This window comes from Vitis vinifera, chromosome 11 (genome assembly GCF_030704535.1).
Source record: "Vitis vinifera cultivar Pinot Noir 40024 chromosome 11, ASM3070453v1".
NCBI classification, from domain to species: Eukaryota; Viridiplantae; Streptophyta; class Magnoliopsida; order Vitales; family Vitaceae; genus Vitis; species Vitis vinifera.
The window spans coordinates 1,027,134-1,045,963 of NC_081815.1; the positions used below are offsets into that span (position 1 = coordinate 1,027,134).

Here is an 18,830-nt window from a genome sequence, read left to right on the forward strand (position 1 = left end):
ATAAAAAAACATAAATAAGAAAAGCCAATTGATTTATAGTGATTGAGGTTTTTTTAGTTGTCTATCACCATTTCTAAAACTTCTCATTTATTTTTCTAAATTTTTTTTGCATAGAAATTAAATAATTTTATTAAATAAATATAAATATTTTTATATAAAAAATACCAACCAAATTTTTTTTTTCATTCATCTTATTTTGACTTGGTAAATAAAAGACCATGAAAAATGATGAATTTTTATTTGATTGTCTTTTAAAGGAAATAATAATAAATTTATATTGAAATTTCTATATTCTTAAATTTCTTAATTTTTACTCGAAAAATGGTCTCATCCAAGTAACAAAAGATGTGATACAACAGAACCATGTCGTTTTCTCATTCCCAGTCGACACAACTCCTGAGCAGGTTGGCACAGCTGCACTGTCGCCTATCTTGTTCACGATGCCTCTCAAATGGTAAACACAAAACCCTAATCCATTCAAATTAGGGTTCTTATTTTTCTCAATCGGAATGTAGTTAACTTACCGTCAATTGGAAAATCTCTCTCTCTAGGGTTTTTCATTGGCAACCCAATGCCGGAACAACGGTCAACAGTCAAATGATCAACGAAGTTTCACAGTGCGTCGAGAGCATCAATGGCGTCAAAGAAGGAAGGTGGAAGGCTACTCTCACTTTCTACAAACCCATGTTTCGAGGTCATTCCGAAACCCTAGTTTCACATTCAATCATCTGTTTTTTTCCCCTAAATTTAATGTGTTTTCAATTGTATCGCGCAGCAGATCAGGCAGTTCCTGCAGAATACCCCCGTGATTTTCTTGGGATTTCGCTCCCGGAACAGCCCAACCGGTACTACTTTATAATTCGCAGCCAGAAGATAGTGCTCGAAGCTGATTCATCAATTCAGATGATAATGGAGAAATTGCAATCTTACAAATCGAGGGTGTCGCTTACTTTCGAGGTTTGCTTACCCATATCTCCAGCTCAAGAAGTATTTGAAATTTGAATATGTGTGTGCGCGCGAGTGTTTTTTTGTTCAGGTCCGTGTTGATAATAGTTCGAATTGATTTTGAGTATGCGGGAATTGAAATAGAACTAAGATCGGTTCAGTGAAGATGGTATTTTATATATGTTTTAGCTCATGCGCTTCTTCTTCTTCTTCCTTTTTTATTCTAATATTGATTCTGTGTTGTGTTTGTGCTTTGTTTATGCAGGGATTTCAGTATCAACTCGGTGACTTCCAATTACGAGTTGGTAAAGTTGCTCCAAGCGCCTCTGAGAATTTGAGGGGAATAGTTTTTGAGGTACTTAACTAAAAATTAGATTCCTATTTGGGTAAAATTCAGATATCTTTAGCAGTGATCATAGTAGTAGTCAATCATGACATTGTTTGGAGACAATCCACTTCACTGAGGATGTTGCTTTTCAATATCATACCATATGGCCTTATGCTATTTTATTGCAGTTGTACTTTCTCTGAAATGGTTGATCAATGTTTTGAAGTTTTTGATATATATAGATAGATTCAAAGCTTATCCGTAATCTGAAACATAACACTGTGACCAAGGTTGCTGAGCACTTTGAAACCAAAGAGGATTGAAACACCACCTGCAAAAGAGAGCTCTGGATGGTGTATTGGAGCACACTCTTCTTCTTCTTCTCATTATCAAATTTCCGTCACTGGTTTGAGCTCTTTCTTGCAGTTGATGCTTTGCTCCTTTTCAGATGCAGACTGCTCAGCAACCTCAGTATCAGTCTTTAGTTTCAGGTTTCTACAAATTTCTTGTTTGTTTGCTGGTGCAAATTGAAATTTCTGTTTGTACCTTCATATGTTTTGTTTTGTCTCTGCTTCAGTGCAAGAAGCTGAAAAGAAATTTAATTTTGTGCTCTTCTATTTTATTGTCATCAAAGTTTGAGTATAGAAAACATTTACCCTATGATTGTTTCTTGGAAAAATTTGAGGGAAAATGGGAGAGAAAATAAAGAGGAAAAATCGAAGGAAAGAAAAAATGAAGGAAAACAAAAAATAGATTTAAAGTCAATAAATTATTTTTACATGATTCTTCAAACTTATTTAACTTATTTTCCCCTCTTCTATATAAAAATTAAATAATTTGAGAATACATAGTTTATAATTAATTTTAATTATATTGATCTTCTTTCATATTTTCTATAGTAAATCAAACATAAGAAAATGATTTTTTAAAGTAATTTTTTCCCTTTTCTTAGTATCTTACTGAATCCAAATATAGATTTAGATTCTATTTGAAGCATTTAATACATTCTCATCCTCCAAAGTATGTTATTGATCTGTAAATTTGAATTTTCTTGCTAAAACTGTTGACTCATGTAAAAGGTTTTGGATATCCGTTGATCACAGTATGATGGAGTTGATTTAGTCGAAACGACTGGGGGTGTTAACGTGTAAATGCAGTTTTACTGCTCTGGAGTGGCTTGAAGTATGCATCACATAGAAAATGGATTGCTGGTTTGTGAAATGAATACTACAAGCGAAATTTTGTGTTCAATATGATTATAGATAGAAAACCACTTTTAATCAAATCATTTTACCAATGAGGGTGTCTTGTTTCACTGGAGAAGACTGTTAGACTTGCTATTGGTTCTGAAAATGATGCAAGTTTGAAAAGATTAAAGGTTAAACTGAATTCTTGAGTGGGTCAGTTGAAGGCCTTGTGGGTAAATTTTAGGCTAGGTGGGACTGGGTTTCCTTGGGAAGCTTCAAACCCTCTCTTGAATGTCTGGGACCTTAATGACCCAGTCAGAAGAGCAGCTGTTGAGTATTTTCTCTGCCAGTAGAAAGTCAATATAGTTACAAAATGGGATGGGAGACAAAATTGGAATCCAATTCCAAGGATATTGTCAAAAGTATTTGGTAGTAGGAACAAATTGTTTGGATCGTTTTAGGGGATTGTGGCATGGTGAGGAGGATGGTTTTTCTTGGATGCTCTCAAGGATGTATAACCAGAAAGCTAATTTTGATAGAATGCTTTGTGAATTGAATAGGGTTAAAAAAGAGGTGAGAACATGCTCTGAGTTCTTCCGAGTGACTTCAATTTGGTAAAGTATTCCTCCCCCAAGAAGTCAGCTAAAAAAACTCAAACAGCGCTACTATTTTTGTAATAGAACCAAAATATAGGACTGTCTGGTCTAGAACAATTTGTGGAAATTGGGCTGCAACTGAAGTTGACCCACCAGTGGATGACCCTAACCCCACCCCAAAACAACAAGCAAATGAAAAGGAAATAAAAGGAGAAAATGAGCATGGGGGTTGAGAGGCATTTTCTCTTTATTGATCTACTTCCATTTTGCATCATTTCAATTTAATGTGACCCATTGGACTATGTGCATATTGATTACAAACTTATATTTGGCAAAGACTGCTTGGTTTTTCTGGACAAAATATTTAAGTATTTTTCACTAGGGTAGAATCTATTTTTCAGAAACCCTATCATCTATTTGGAGTTTTAGTAATTTCTCAATTGCACTTATTATGGAGAACTAGAATAATGGCTTGTTTCGCAACATATTCAGAAACAGCTTTTAAGAATAGATCTCAATTGTTTTTGGAAACAAAATTATGTTCCAGAACTCAAATATGAAAAACAGTTCTTTCGGCTTATTTTCCATAAAGGTACTATATATTTATATGCCATTCAAAAGTTCTCAAAGTCATTTCAATCTTTTGAATTGTTGCTTAGAAAATTCTAGAAAAGCCAAATAAAAACACCTCAAAATTGTTCTAAAAAGAACATGTTTTCAGGAAAAATTCTGTCAAAAGTTTGCCAAACATGCTTTTTTAGTTAGAATATAGTTATCTATTCAAAAGAACAGAAACTGTTTTCAAGTATAGTTAACAAACAAGCCCTAGATTTTTGCTGCTCATTCAATTAACTGAGTATTTTCCTGTAAAGAATCATCCATTGGCTGCATTGCACTTCTTGTGGTGCAGTAGTTGCTGAACTTCTCACACAAAAATTTGAGATTGAATGGCTGTGAATCTTCATATTTTGAATTACTGGGTCCTTTTGCAGGTGGAGTATCTGCCCCTTTCTTCAATGGAAAAATCCCGGCAAATCTTGGATGGGTTTGTTGAAATATGGCAAGAAGCCATGTCGAAAAGGTCATTACCAGGTCATTTTATGCATATAGAACCAAACTTTGCAGAGTTTGGCCTCTCAGACCACTACACTTCGCAACACACAGCTGTTCAGTATGCTACTGTCATGGCTCAACTCATCTCGGCAGTCCAAACAGCTCAGGGAGTGAGAAATTAGCTACTTATAAAAAAATTCACTCTCTGTATGTGCTTGTATCATTGGTTTATTGGAATCCTACTCTGTTTGAAACTAATTTTCCTAGACTGTAACATTCTTTTCAATTCCAGAAGATAGCATGGTGGGAATGAGTAAAACGGGGTGGCCTCAACATTTTAGAGAACCAAACAGATGTGAGATTGCAACAGGCCCAAAGTTGGCTCTCTTTTTTGTACAAGCCAAAATTTTCTACTTCTGTTTTGTTTGGATGATGGAAAGTATTGCCATCTGTACTTCTATTTCTTCGTACGATTAGGAAAAGAGACAGAACGGAAAAAAAACAAAAACAAAAATTACTTCTATTACTATCTTTTGCCCATGTCATCACAGAGAAGAAACATAACACTGATTTTTGAGGAAAAAACATCACTATGCTTGGAACTGATTTAAAAGAGCTACAACAGCTTATTAATGCTTGAAACGTTTTCTTTGGGGTTTTGTTTGGTAACAAAATAATTTTAAAAATTAGTTTTTAATAATAATTTTGAAAACCATTTTCTAATGTTTTGTAGAAGTATATTTGAAAATCTAAAATATTTTTTATCCATCTTTTATGATTTTAAATATATTTTAAAAATAAAATTTATATTCAGTGTTTTATTTTTAATCATTATTTATATTTTTATAATTATTTTTTTAAAACAATGATTATGAAATATGCGACAATAACAAAATATATTATTTACAAATGTTCTATTTTTTATTTTTAAAAATTAATATATATATATATATATATTTAATGGACAAACATATATTTTTTTTAAATAATAAAAAATTGTTTTTAAAAACAATTATTAAACATGAATTATGCATTTAATAAGTTTTTAAAAACCATAATTTTTAAAATTTTCGAGCATTCCTAGAATTAGTTTGTTTGTTCTTTATACGATTTTTGTTTTTTTTAGCATTTCAATTATTTTTAGAACTTGTTTTTTAACCATACTTTTGTCTTAAAGATATTTTTCATTTTCATCTTAATGGAAAAAATATATATTTTCTTTCCTTTTTCAACCTTTAGAGTTTTGTTATTAAATCTAATTTCTTATATAAATTAAAATAATTTTAAAATTTTATTTGAATAATTCCTATTTTTTAAATGAACAAAATCATCTTAATTTTGTGTAATTTGTATGAAAAAAAATCATTATAAATTACTAATTTGTCATCACTAAAAAATTAAATGAGTATAATAGTTTTAAAAAAAATTGAGAAAACTTAAATATACAATTTTCTTTTAATTGCTACTCAAAAATGAAATTCCCAAAAAAGCGAATTTGCAAAATTTCAAAACATAAGATTGAAATTTTACTACACATATAGATTACTTTTATCTCATAATTCATCTAAATTTCCAAGGAATTTTTTCTATAAATTCCTTTGTTCAAAAATATATCACATAGAATTAAGTATTAGCTAAAAAAGTTTCTAATATTTTCTTATTAACCAAACATAAATATAAATTTTAAATGATTATTCAATTACCAATGTATATTAAATTATTAAAATAAGAAGAATTGTAATAACCAATTTTATGGATGTTTTTAACATGTAAAAATAATATGGTATGAATAAAAACAAGGTATTAGGTTTCATTCATATAAATTACACGTTACACAAAATCCAACTATAAGTTTCGGTTCGCCGCTCTCGAGCGTATGAGTCTCTGTTCTGCTCTGCTTCTCAAGAATCTCAACCGACGACACTGTAAGCAAAAACAATCTTCTTCTTCTCTTTATTCTTGCTTCCGTTTTCATCATATACCGCATTGATGATTCCATTGCTGTTACTGTGAATTTTTCTACTACTTTCTCGATCGCAATCGGTTAAAAAAGTTATCGCCAATTGAATCAGTTGAATGATATAATCGGCGAGACGCTGATGTATGAACGACTAACTGATCGTCGTGTTTTTTGGTTGCGTTGCTACTAGAATTGAATCGTTCCTGTCCGATTATGGATCCGGAATCTCTCAAAAACAGCACCGCCGCCGCCACCAGGAAGGTTTGTTCAGAGCGCGGTTTTTTTCATCTGAAAGTAAAGGTTTTTTTAGGCTCTGTTTGGAACGACAGAAAATAGAACCAAGGCATATGGTGAAAATTCAGAGATCCAAATGGAGCCTTATGTTTGGTGTTTTACTGTTTGTCATGAGTTCCATTGTTTGAATTGTTGCTGTTGCTGTTGCTGCTGCTGCTTCAGGTGAGATTTGCTCCCAAGGCTCCTCGTAGAGTGCCGAAGTCTGTTGTGCCCAAAAGGTACGATTTATTTTTTATTTTTTATTCTTTTAATGGTTTGGCAGCAAAATGTGGTTATTTGATTGGTTTCTAGCTTTTGTCTATGGTTTTCAGTGAAGTGGCTGAAGACGATGATGCTGCACAGGCCAATGAATTGATGCGACATTTCAATGTATTTATATTATGGAGACGAATAATTTTTTATTTTTTTATTTTTTTTTTATTTTGTTCTCATAATTGCAGTTTCTTATTCTAGATTGTCGTTTCCTCCTTTGTAGGAAGCTTCTATGAAGGGGAAGCCTAAAGCTGAAAAGAAATGTAAGCTATTTTCTTTAGATTGAATATCATCATCTCACCCTGTGTTAGTTTTTAGTCATATATTTCAAACTTTTTTTTTTGTTTCTTCTGTTCTTATCCAACAATTAAGAGTATTCAAATCTCATTGATCGGCTCTTGCAATGTAAATTTTGATTCCCAAACTCATTTATTTTGCGCTGGGCAATTTGCAGTGGCACCTACACAAGTGGCATTCGGTTATGGGGGTGCGTCAGCTTCCATTAGATCATATGGCACTCCCAGGGGTGCCACTAATAGTAGTCGATATCAAGATCCAGCTTCTGGTGGTAAGCTTCTTTTTTATTAATCTTCTATGTATTAAGCTGCTACCCAGATGGTCCCGTATGTTACATTAGATGTTGCTTTTGCAGGTGGTCTTTATGGCTCAGGTCTGAGTGATCATAAAGAATACAAAGAACCATGGGTTAGTAGAACCATGACTCATTTCTACAAGTCCACATGACTTAGTTATTGCCTTCCTGGTTTAACTTCCTCCTTTTATTCTTGCGTTTGCTGGTTCTTGCAATACTGAGTTATTAGTTTCTTTTGATTCTGCTGCAGGATTACTACACTTATTATCCTGTAACTCTTCCCTTGAGGAGGCCATATTCAGGAAATCCAGGTATTTATGAGGTGCATCTCTGAAAGAAACACTAATTTACAAGAGAATATATCGAGTACTGGGGCATGCTGCCATGAATCATTTCTGATCGCACAAATGTTCCAGGCTTTCCATTTACTGAACTGGGTCACATGACTCATATCTTATGAGTGGTGGGCCTAAGTCACTTGCTTTCTCTTCTTTGTGTAGAATTGAGGATTCACACTCCCATCACCCGCGTAACTTGCCATGTTTTGCCTCATAATAAGATTGCATCTAATTTTTCTCTCTTACTTACAGAGCTTCTTGATGAGGAGGAATTTGGGGAGGCTTCAGAGAGCACAGCTTATGACGAAAATTCCACAAATCCAGCAATGGAGCTAGGCCTAATGGTGGGTAATATGATAAGTTGAGATCAAATAATATCTAAATATTTATGTATAAATTCTTCACTATACTTTTTGAGGGATGGCTGGCAGGATGAAAATCAGGAAGCAAGTATGCTCTTTCTTCAGTTACCAGCAACCATGCCTATGATAAAGCAAGCTGCTACTGCAGAGGTCAAGGAGAATGCCAGCAGCTCAAAGCCACCTGAGGATGCTGGTCAAGCCAACAGGTTGAAGCCTTCTGAGGGTGCAGGTTCGATACAGAAGACCTGCAGATTGGAAGAGTTGCCTTCAGGTTTCATGGGTAAAATGCTGGTGTACAAGAGTGGTGCTATCAAGCTGAAGCTTGGTGACACACTTTATGATGTGAGCACATGCTATGTCATATTTGGCTACTAACACCCAACTCCCATGTTCCTTGTTTTTGTTCCAAATAATAATATCATAATTCTGCCTATCTTTGAATCTCCATATGTGCACTTTAAAAACTAAGGCAGAATATAACTAAGGAATTCAGAATATAGAGCAATTTTGTTATGCTTCACTCTTTAAATACATGAAAGTTATAAAAAGCTAAGATATATTGTTATATGATAAAATAAGAACATTTTGAAGATCGATGTCATATTACTTTAACAAAATTTCAAAGGAACTTTTAAGTCATGTGCATAAAATCCTAGTAGAAAGACCCAAACTTTCTCGAATATCTGAATTTATGTAAGGAAAGAATAATAGGAATGTCCATTCCCGGGATTCCCTACAAGATATATGATATTGTGTAATCTGTGCAGGTTTCCCCAGGTTTGGATTGTGTGTTTGCTCAGGATGTTGTAGCCATCAATACCGAAGATAAATGCTGTTGTGTTTTGGGGGAGCTCAAAAAACGTGCAGTTGTAACTCCAGATGTGGACTCGGCCTTAAGTAGTATGGATGATTTGGGATAATTTTGCTCATCAGCAACAGGGTTGTACCCTGAAGAGACTGCGAGATATTTTTTTTCGAAAGAAAATGTATAGCGGCTTAGACTTCACCCATTTTTTAAATTCCTGGTTAGAAATATTCAGAGAAGAGAGATGAGAGGTTTCAACAGGAAGGTATGAACTTCCTTTAGAAGAAAAAAATGAAAGGGAAAAAAAAAATGGGTTTTTTTTTTGGCGTGTTCCTAAACATGATTGTGATATTTGTTGCTCATCTTTATTTAAAATGATCTTACTGCAAATTGGATGATATCATCGAATGAAATATATTGCACACAAAGACTAATGCAATATTTATTTATACCTGATCTACTAAGCATTTTTGTCATCACTTATCCTTCCAGCAAATTCAAAGTTGAAATTTGTATAGCATATGGTATGTATAAAATTGCATGAGTTATTAGTATTGCTTGCCATTATGTCATATTTCTGTCACATACTATGCGGTTGAGTTTCCTATCATATGCTCCATGTTTGGTTTTTCATTCAATGATGATGCTGAATGTTTCTATCATTTTATAAGGTATGCATATCATAAGATGAAACTAAATTGCTGTTTACTCTCATCTTAAGCATCAATAGACACATAAACCTTTTAACTTAACAATCATCTACTAGATGGAGCAGTTCATGCTGTAGAAGACATGGCATAATATAATTCAACTCAGGAAACTTGAACAATTTTGATGACAAAGTAAAACCTGTAATGAGAGGATGGTTTGATGTTGATCTGCAAAGATAGGACGGTTTGATGGTGATGGAATTTTTAGGCTGTGATTCTTGAATTTTAAAATCAAAGCTTTGATCTATGAGGAAGAAATGTATGAAGGATTATATTAGTTATTATAATTTGAATACACTTGGTTTGTTATTTGATAATTAGATTATCGAGGTGCTAATTCCAAAAAACAAGAAAAAAAGTTGAATTATGCTTAAATAACAAATTGAGTCGAGAGTTACAAGAGAAGGAAGACTTCTTTATTGTGAAAGATTGAAAAAGATCCTAAAGAAACAGAACATACAATTTAGATTCTAGTGTGATGCAAAATCACATTATTTTTAAAATGCATGTAAACTTTTAGATGCAGACCAGCTGGCTTCCAACTTAGAGTTGGTAAAATTTAAGTTGGGCTCCATGTTGTGGTTGTAGAGTCATAACAGTATGAGGAGCATGAGTGTAGGAAGGCGAGAGCTCGAATGAGAAATGTTGTAGGATCATAGCCAAAGCAACCTTAGCTTCTATCATGGCAAAATTTTGGCCAATACAGGTCCTTGGCCCCCATCCAAATGGGAAGAATGCGAGTTGATCCTTAGATGCCTTTGAAACTCCTTCAGCAAATCTCTCTGGTTTAAATTCTTCTGCATCGTCACCCCAAAGTTCAGGATCATGATGGATAAGTAGTGTAGGTAGTGTAAGATCAACTCCAGCTGGAAGAGAGATAGTGCCTATCTTGGTTTCTTTGTAAGCATGTTGATAAACAGCAATTACAGGTGGATATAACCTTAGAACTTCATAAAGGATCATGCTTACCTGCAGGAAAATTGGAGAAACTTAAGTTACCCTCTCTAGAAAAAACCTTAGATTCTGCTTCATAGGGAAAAATCCAGCAGTTATGTTTTTGAAAAATTGATTCTGTAACTCCTGTCAGCGTCCTTGGAGGCTATTAGCTAAACTAGTTAGCCTGTGTCGATAAAGAGATCTACCAGTCCATTGGTTAACCACCAGTTGATTGGTTTTAATTTAAACTTGGCTTCAACACAGGGGAGGGTTGCCATGTACGACTTCAACTCAAAATAAGGTGGTTGTATGAATGTACTGGGAAGGCCTAAAATAGAATTGGTATTGTTCTAACTAATATAGAGAGAAGTCCTTTACATTTATTGTTGTTACTTTATTATCTATTGTTGTGGGTGTGGGGGAGGAAGGAGGGGGTTCTTGTTCTATGGATGGAAGGTGAAGTAGAGAGAAATACTCACAATCTTGAGGTGGCTTAGAGCTTCTGAATCAGGTTCCTTTTTACCACAAATTTGCATTACTTCTTCTCTTGCCTTCTCTTGCCAATTTGGGTGCATAGCTAGAACTGTCACTGTCCATGTTAACCAACTGGAGGTTGTTTCATGGCCAGCAAGGTAGAACTGCTTGCATTCCTCTATCACCTCCTCAAGAGTTATCGCATTATCTTTTGTGCTCATCACATTTTCAGGCAAATTGTTCTGGCTACTAGACAGCAAGAGCAAGCCTAGTAAGTTGTCACCCTCGGCTTGTCCTGTTCTTATAGCATCCTTTTTCCTTTGGATCAGATCTCTAAACATTGATGTGGTCCTTTTCTGCAAGTACTTTCTTCTCTGGTTTTTCTTTGTTGGAATAAACCTATACATCACAGGTATTAAACCACTACAAGAAGACTAAAGATCGAAGGTAATTGGTCTTTTAAATGGGTATTTTAATCGTTCAAACAGAAGAACTATGGTACTAACAAAAGCTATATGTTACTTAATAGTCTTACCTGAAACCAGGGATGTACAATGTTTGCATGGCTTCAAGAGTTAGGGTTATATGTTCCTTTTGAAGTTCAAAGATTTGCCTTCCTTCTTCAAAGCTGCTTCCTAATGCTGCCCGAGAAATAACATCCCTGGTAAGATTCTGAAGTTCGGGCCAGATATCCACTTCACAAGTTTCTTGAAGACTAGCCAACTCCTTCCATCGCTCTATCAACATGCTACAACTTGTCGTAAATGCTGGTATCATCACCTTCAACAGGAAATCGAGGGAAAAGAGGTAAGTTAACAACAAAGCTGTTCATAATATTTACCTGCTTGGATGATTAAAAGCTTGTTCTGTTGGGATAGAATGCTTTGATGTTGTAGAACAGTAGAAGTAATTATATACTTATGTGAGTAAAATCAGAAGAGATTTCTGAAACGAACCTTCAACTTCTCTAGGTGGAAGGCAGGATTGATTATCCTTCTTGTTTTGCCCACACCTCACCCTCTAGAGCAGTTAATCCCCGTGCTAGAGTAAGAATAAGAGGGCTTATATATGGCTTCTGAAAGTGTCCTTGCTTGTTAGACAGTACTTCTTTTATCATCCCTGGATCCATGACAATCAGCCTAGGTGTTGTCCCAGCCCAAAACAACGATACCTTCCCTGTATCCACAAATTTCAATGTTAAGTTCACTGTAAAACTATATGTTCATAGTAGAAAGCATTTGATAGTTTAAGATATGCGCATACCGTACTGCTGCATATTATTCTGGGTGAACGGATCTACACGCGAAACAATATGATGATTTAGATTCATCGGTTTCGACCATGCCTCAGTTATCAACCTTATGTACTCTTTCATATCACCCATGACCAGCTTGTAGGGAGTGCCTCTAATTCCTTGTTGCCTTAAGCGTTTCTCCAGCCATTTCGGCTTCCACCAAATGGAGTAGGAAACTCTCAGAACACCATAAAGGAGCAGAACCAGTGAAGAGATTAGTAGACAAGAAAACATAGAGACGGCCATCTACTGAACAAAATTCTCTTTGTGTTGTTAAGATTTGGTTGAATGATTGATGCTTCATAGTCTCAAACTTCTGCAATATATATACTGTGTTTTCTTTTTTTATTTTTACCGTTATTATCTGAGTATGAGATATCTGACTTTCAAGTTCTGTTCCAGAATGAATGTTGATTGTTTCCCAGGATTTTGACTAAATTTTCTTGGAGAAGAAGATGCTCATGTGGGGTCGTACAGCAGGGAATTTTGAAGTGGGACCCTGTTGATTCATGATCATGGCCGTCCAATTTGTGAGTCAGCTTTAGACATTGACTCTGATCTTTTGACGATATGCATATATAAGTTTATTTGCTATTACTTTCTTTTGTTTATTGGGAACATTATCTTTGAAAGAGGAAGAAGAGATTATATCAAATGGGTTGGTGGATAATAATGTTTGTTTCTTGCGTTTCTAGTATTTCGTTCATTGAATAAAAAAATAAAAATGGAAAAGAAAACTTGGAAAGAAGAGAACTTGGAGAAGGGGGCATGAAAGACTGAGCATTTCACAAGCCCTACAAATGATTGGTAGTTCACTCTAGCAATGAACTACAGGTGAGACCAATATCATTTGGGGGTTGCTGCTAGTTTATGTGGAATTCCTCAGGGTAGGTGGCCTTGTAGTAAGGTGTCAAAAGCTGGAGCAGAGGGTGGGAGGATGTGAGAGGTGAAAGGAGTTGAAGAGAGTGGAATAACATCAGGAAGAGGATCTTAGGAGAGTAAGATTTTGTTTTTATAATTCCTGTATTAATTATTTCGAGATGTTATAGAACCCTAAGAAAATGACATGTGTCAAACCCACATATCAATGTTCCCAACTTACATCAAACCTCGGGTTGGGAATTCTCAACCTGTGTGAGTTACTTGGATTCACATAGGTTTTATGAGTCATTAAATATGAACCCATAATGGAATCTCCAAATAAATAAAATATTTATTACCAAATTATAAAATATAAATTTTATTGTACTAGATTAAAAGTTAATGTCTCGAAGTCATAAAACATGTTATTAATCATTAAGGAGATGTTTGTTTTTTGGCTAAATAGAAAAAACTAAAATATTTGATTTTTTTTATTCAGTTAAAAGTAATTCATTGATATCAACCAATATAATTAAACTAAACTTATTGATAATAAGTTCACTTTAATTATATTAGTTAATATCAATAAAGTACTTTTAACTTAATAGAAAAAATCAAATATTTTGACTTTTTTTATTTAGTCAAAAAACAAATACCACCTAAATGAAAATTTGAACAAATTTTGCCTTGTGAAACAAATTATCATTCTTGACCTCTCTTAACTTAATTTTTGTTTGGGCGAGTGTATTAGCATTAGGGTAATAAGTTAAGAATAATACATTCGAGGGAATATGGAAGATCATCTTGTTAGCTATAACCATTTCGAAAAAAAAATTTGCTAATCATCTTTAATAGAGCGAAACGATCATTCCTATGATGTTTCAGCCCATTTCAAATCATGGAGGCCCATGAATGCGATCCAAACATCAAACTCTACAACTGGGCCCGCATTTGGTAGGGCTTCCGAACAACCAACTATATTGGGCCTTGGCCCATCAACCTGGACAAACAACCCTTCAACCTTAGATATTATAGTCTTATTTTGGCATTACCCACCATGAAGGAATTTTTTATTCTTGATTAATTAAAATATAATTTACCCAACTTTAAATCAATGATTTTTTATTCTTTTTTGGCATTTTAAGTTCAATCTAAAAAATTTGAAGTCAGTCTGAATGGAAATGAACCATAGAGAAGAGAAATCCCTCTGAAAGAAGTTTCTTCCATGAATGCCAATTCAAAATGAAAATGGTTTTCCTTGGAATTGGAGATTGAAAAGGATGGTAAGTTATAAAATCAAAGTCCCAAGTTAAAACCTTCGTCCGAAAGTAGGAAAATTGAAAAGGATTGACAATTTCTCCTACAACACTAGTCAAACCTAAGGGGAAATGACCTTTTTCCTTTTTAAGTTTTGAGTTGCTTTTGGAAGTCATACCACTTCCAATCGATTCTCCTATTTATTCATTTATTTTTATCTTTTATTAGTTTATTGTAATGGGTTTTTGAGTCACGGGTAGTTGTGAGTTGGTGAAGACTGAAGAGGAGTAGAAAAAATTGGGACTAATCATGTGAGGCCTAATTGACTTTTACCATCAATGATTTTAAGTCCTAATCCATGTTTTCTTTTTTCATTTGTATTTATTACTCCACTGGGTAGCATATTGAAATTTCGATCCAAACATTTTGATGTATGATAAAATTTGAATCATTGAATGATAATATAAAGTAATGAAAAATAATTTTGAAATTGCAGTTGTTCCCTTCAGGATCAGGTAAGAAAAATTGGATTCTTGTGAAGCCAAAATTGAGGGAAAAAAATTCCCATTTGAATGCATGATCAATTGTCTTCTGCTGGCTTGAAAAACTTCTACTTCTCCATTGATATTGACAACAGCACTTATTACTGGTGTCACGTTTAACTTATCTTTCCATTTTTGTTCTTCACTGCTGGTTTTGTTTGTTTTCAAGTTTTAGAAATTCCTCCTCCAAATGGTGGAATTCCATTTCCAGAAGATGTTTTTTGCAGATGTAAAACATGGAAGCAATGGTTTTCTGTGGGAAGGTAAAGTGTACAGAGAATTTCTCACCTTTTCCCTCTATTGGCTCACTTTCCCCTTTGTCCTCCCAAGCTCACACTGATCTGAATCACATTCCATATGTGTCTTCCCTAATCAGTACATAAAACAAAGTAAAAAAGAAAAGAAAATGTAGAAAAATTCAAAATAATTAGCATGTTATCCAAATTTTGAGTCTAATCACATTAGACATACTTTAGTTAATATCAATCTTATTTTAATTATTTTCCTCCTAATTTTATTATATATATTATTAGTCTCACGTGTCTATTATTTCATATTAAATTGTGCCTGTCAAATCATTCTGAAAAGCAATCCATTAAGAAAAAAAAAAAAAAAAGGTGATGTCACTCAAGTTCTGGTACAATTCACTGTGATATAAAATATTAAAATGTTTATTTTCAATTCTAAAAAAAAAGAAAAAAAGAGTAAAGTTATGTGGGTCAATTGGAAAAAGTTGATTTGGAATTCAACCTTTTCTAGAAAAACTACAAAATTTCAAATTATTAAATAATTGATAAATCCATCTCAAGATTCTCAACGTCAAACCCTAGATCTAGAATTCCCCTACCCCAAATGCAATTTTCTTTACTTCCAAACAAGGTAAGTGCACATTCAATACAGGAACAGTTACATACAGATGCCTATGCAACTACCTCTCTTGACAAGAGGCCATTTCTTTCTTTAATATAACAAAGATTTCAGTAGGTCATTTTTTTCAAAGGTGTGGGGCCTCTGCACACCCCACAACCATGAATGCCACTAAATTTACAATTTTCTTATATTATCTTCCTTTTGTCTCTTCAATCCAGTGGAATAATAAAAAAATAAAAATTAACAAAAAAAATCATTTTTTGAGACTGGGTTTGGTATACATTCGGTTCAAGCCTAGAGAAGGTTCCACATCACACCTTAGAATTTTTTTTATTTTTAGGATTATTATAAAAGTTGCTAACAAAGAGGTTCACATGTGAATTTCTCTCTCTATGAATTCAAGTCAATAATTAATTAATATCTAAAAGGAAGAAACGGGAAACTTCCTAAAAATATACACTTATATAAAAATAATTATAAAATAAAAATATTTTAAAAATAATTTAAGTTTCATATATTTATAGATAAAAAAATAATACTTAAAATGATCAAATATAATATATATCTGGTTAAAAAAATAATACATAAATAATAAAAATAATATATTTAATAAAAAAATACATAAAATATTAATTATTTTTATATAATTACTTAAATTTTATTTTTATAAACTTGAGTTCATTTTTTGTAATTTTTTTTATATAAGTGTATAATATATATATATATATATATATATATATATATATATATATATATATATATATATATATATATATATATTGATTTTAAAAAAGTCTTGGTATATATGATGGAAGACATTGAAAAAGAAGAATTTTAAAAATGTGCACAAATTCACGGACGTAAAGTCTTGTGCCGGTGGAAAAATAAGAGAACTTGCTATACGGATGAGTTGTTGTATATATATATATATATATAAAAGAAAAGTCTTGGGTTTGATTTTAGAAAAGACTTGGTATATATGATGGAAGACATTGACAAAGAATAATTTAAAAATTGGTACAAATATATGGATATAAAGTCTTGTGTCGTATATTCATGACTTGTAATTTCGTATGTTTTAATGCCATAAATTTTCTTGAAATGTGGAAAAATAAGATAAGTACAAGATATACAGATGTGTTGTTGTTGTTGGTTATTTTTTAAATAGTTTTAATAAATTTTAATGTCATTACAATATTAACTCACGAGACTAAGTCTATGAGCAATTCAAATTTTCAAATAATCATTTTAGAATATGTAAAAATGTAATTCTCATTATGAAATAAAAATGTTGTAAATTAAATATCTCCAAGTATAAAATAATTAATCTAATTTCTAATATAATTACAAACTAAAAAAGGTTTGAAGTTATTTTTATTATTTTCGTATTTTGATAAAATAATATATCATATAATTAAAAATAAATACTAATGTGTAGTTTTGGATTGTGAACAACTGTCTAGATTTCTAATCCATGTCAGTCCAAATATTTCCAAGTTGATACTTCACCATCACCCATGCCAACTTGAATCTCAAGTACGACAAGAGCTATGATAGAAATGCTACCTCAATAATCACGAAGAAAAAAGAAAAAAGAAAAAAACGAAATAAGAATGTATCCTAGTATTTCTAATTTTCTAATACATTCAAATTTCAAACAAATGTAAAGTATAATCCAAACTTTAAAGGAATAGACAGATGATGGTATGAAATGTATGTCGAACAAGAAGTAGGAATGGTGGGATGATAGTGGGAAGGAAAAGTCGCTTTTTTGTTATTAAAGATTCTCCAAGAAGATTGATTATTTCAAATAAGAAAAGGAGTGAAAGGAACATAGATTTCTACAGTGAAAAACGGCAAAAGCACTTTATGTGGTTAAGAGATAACACACAGTCCATTATTCTCCTCCAAGCCAGTCACCTCCAGAGTCAAGAAAAGAGGTGAAGGAGTTGAGGTTTGAACCCACATTTGGCTGTAGGGGGTAACAGCCCAGACTGCTCCAATCCTCCAGCATTTCCTTGGAGAACATTAATGGCGCCACCCCATCAGATGAAGCAGACAGTTCATTACCATTCTCACAATGGACCTCACACAAGTCTGAGAAGTTGGAGTTTAGAAGATCTGATAAGCACAGCTCCCCCATGTTCATATCCGCCATGAAATCCACAGAAAAATCTCCTGTATCAACAAGTGATGATGCTCCAGTTTCCACCAAGTGACACATGGAAAGGTCTGGTGTCATGGATGGACCTGCAGGCTCTGCAGGCCTAGGCCTAGGGATACTATTTTCATTAGTACTTCTGTCTGCCAGTGGAGCTATGAATACTCTGGAGCACCGCGTGGCTTTGGTTCTGATCACATTAGTCTCCGTTTTTGACCTGCTTGGCTCCTCCACCACAGCCTTGTTCTTGTTCCTGTCGGCAGACTGGCTTGACCCGGGGGTTTGTCTGCTTTGCATCTTCTTTACTAAGTTGGTGTTCCAGTAATTCTTGATTTCATTGTCTGTTCGCCCTGGAAGTCTTCCGGCTATCAGAGACCATCTACAAGAAAATTTAACAAAATTTCACATACTGTTAGTCCATTGAGTAACCCCTTAGGGTTTTAGCCTTTTAGGTCAATTATTGGTAGTTTAATATATATATGATAATGATATTAGGGCTGAAAATTAATTAATTAACCTGTTCCCCAAGAGCTTGTGAAGCCTGACAATGAGATCTTCTTCATCATGTGATATGTTGCCTCTCTTGATGTCTGGTCTGAGATAGTTCAACCAACGCAGCCTGCAACTTTTCCCACATCGCTTCAAGCCTGCAAATTGATAAAGAACAAGCTTTTGAGGCCATTTTCATGGTTATTGAGAAAACCCAGATGAACCCACATCCCATTTTTATTTTTTTTTCAAATTCAACACAAATTAACCCACCTGCTTTCTTGGGGAGGTTTCTCCATCTGCCTTCTCCATGGACTTTGATGTACTCTGTTAGAATCTTGTCCTCAACCACAGTCCAAGCCCCTCTGTTCAAGCCCTCCTTTGAACAACAAGGACTCCTCCCCATTCTCCTCCTCTCTGGCTCTCTCCCCCACTCTCTCTGTCACCCTGATTTTCTCTCAGTTTCCTGGGAAAACTTGCAGCTCCTTCGATTTGGGAGTGTGGTTCTTATAGGTGGAATTTTC

The 18,830-nt window shown here is 33.7% G+C and overlaps 3 protein-coding genes, 1 long non-coding RNA gene and 1 pseudogene across 5 annotated transcripts; 3 read left to right on the plus strand and 2 right to left on the minus strand.

Annotated features, from left to right (window-relative positions):
- Positions 1-45: 45 nt before the first annotated feature.
- LOC100247363 (mediator of RNA polymerase II transcription subunit 20a) lies at positions 46-4,522 on the plus strand. Of its 2 annotated transcripts, none has more exons than XM_002279517.5 (5): positions 46-454; positions 552-694; positions 779-957; positions 1,211-1,300; positions 4,049-4,522. In XM_002279517.5, the coding sequence occupies exons 1-5, from the start codon at positions 441-443 to the stop codon at positions 4,289-4,291; spliced, it is 669 nt and encodes a 222-aa protein (XP_002279553.1). In that variant the 5' UTR covers positions 46-440; the 3' UTR covers positions 4,292-4,522. The 2 variants fall into 2 exon arrangements, with proteins under 2 accessions (XP_002279553.1, XP_010656127.1); XM_010657825.3 differs by having other exon boundaries at positions 194-454; positions 776-957.
- A 1,411-nt stretch (positions 4,523-5,933) lies between these two features.
- On the plus strand, positions 5,934-9,161 carry LOC100256088 (uncharacterized). Its single transcript, XM_010657826.3, has 11 exons — positions 5,934-6,034; positions 6,260-6,330; positions 6,526-6,581; positions 6,675-6,732; positions 6,839-6,878; positions 7,070-7,183; positions 7,268-7,320; positions 7,458-7,518; positions 7,798-7,889; positions 7,977-8,249; positions 8,675-9,161. Exons 2-11 carry the CDS (start codon positions 6,283-6,285, stop codon positions 8,825-8,827), a joined length of 948 nt encoding a protein of 315 aa, XP_010656128.1. The 5' UTR covers positions 5,934-6,034; positions 6,260-6,282; the 3' UTR covers positions 8,828-9,161.
- A 655-nt stretch (positions 9,162-9,816) lies between these two features.
- On the minus strand, positions 9,817-12,517 carry LOC100242235 (cytochrome P450 CYP72A616-like; annotated as a pseudogene).
- Positions 11,530-12,781, plus strand: LOC109123347 (uncharacterized). Its single transcript, XR_002031073.2, has 2 exons — positions 11,530-11,639; positions 12,529-12,781. It is a non-coding gene; the product is annotated as an uncharacterized LOC109123347 (long non-coding RNA).
- Positions 12,782-17,406: 4,625 nt separating this feature from the next.
- On the minus strand, positions 17,407-18,830 carry LOC100254224 (transcription factor MYB1). The gene is made up of 3 exons (XM_003633043.4): positions 18,580-18,830; positions 18,335-18,464; positions 17,407-18,196 (listed from the first exon to the last, which is right to left on the minus strand). The coding sequence occupies exons 1-3, from the start codon at positions 18,710-18,712 to the stop codon at positions 17,554-17,556; spliced, it is 906 nt and encodes a 301-aa protein (XP_003633091.1). The 5' UTR covers positions 18,713-18,830; the 3' UTR covers positions 17,407-17,553.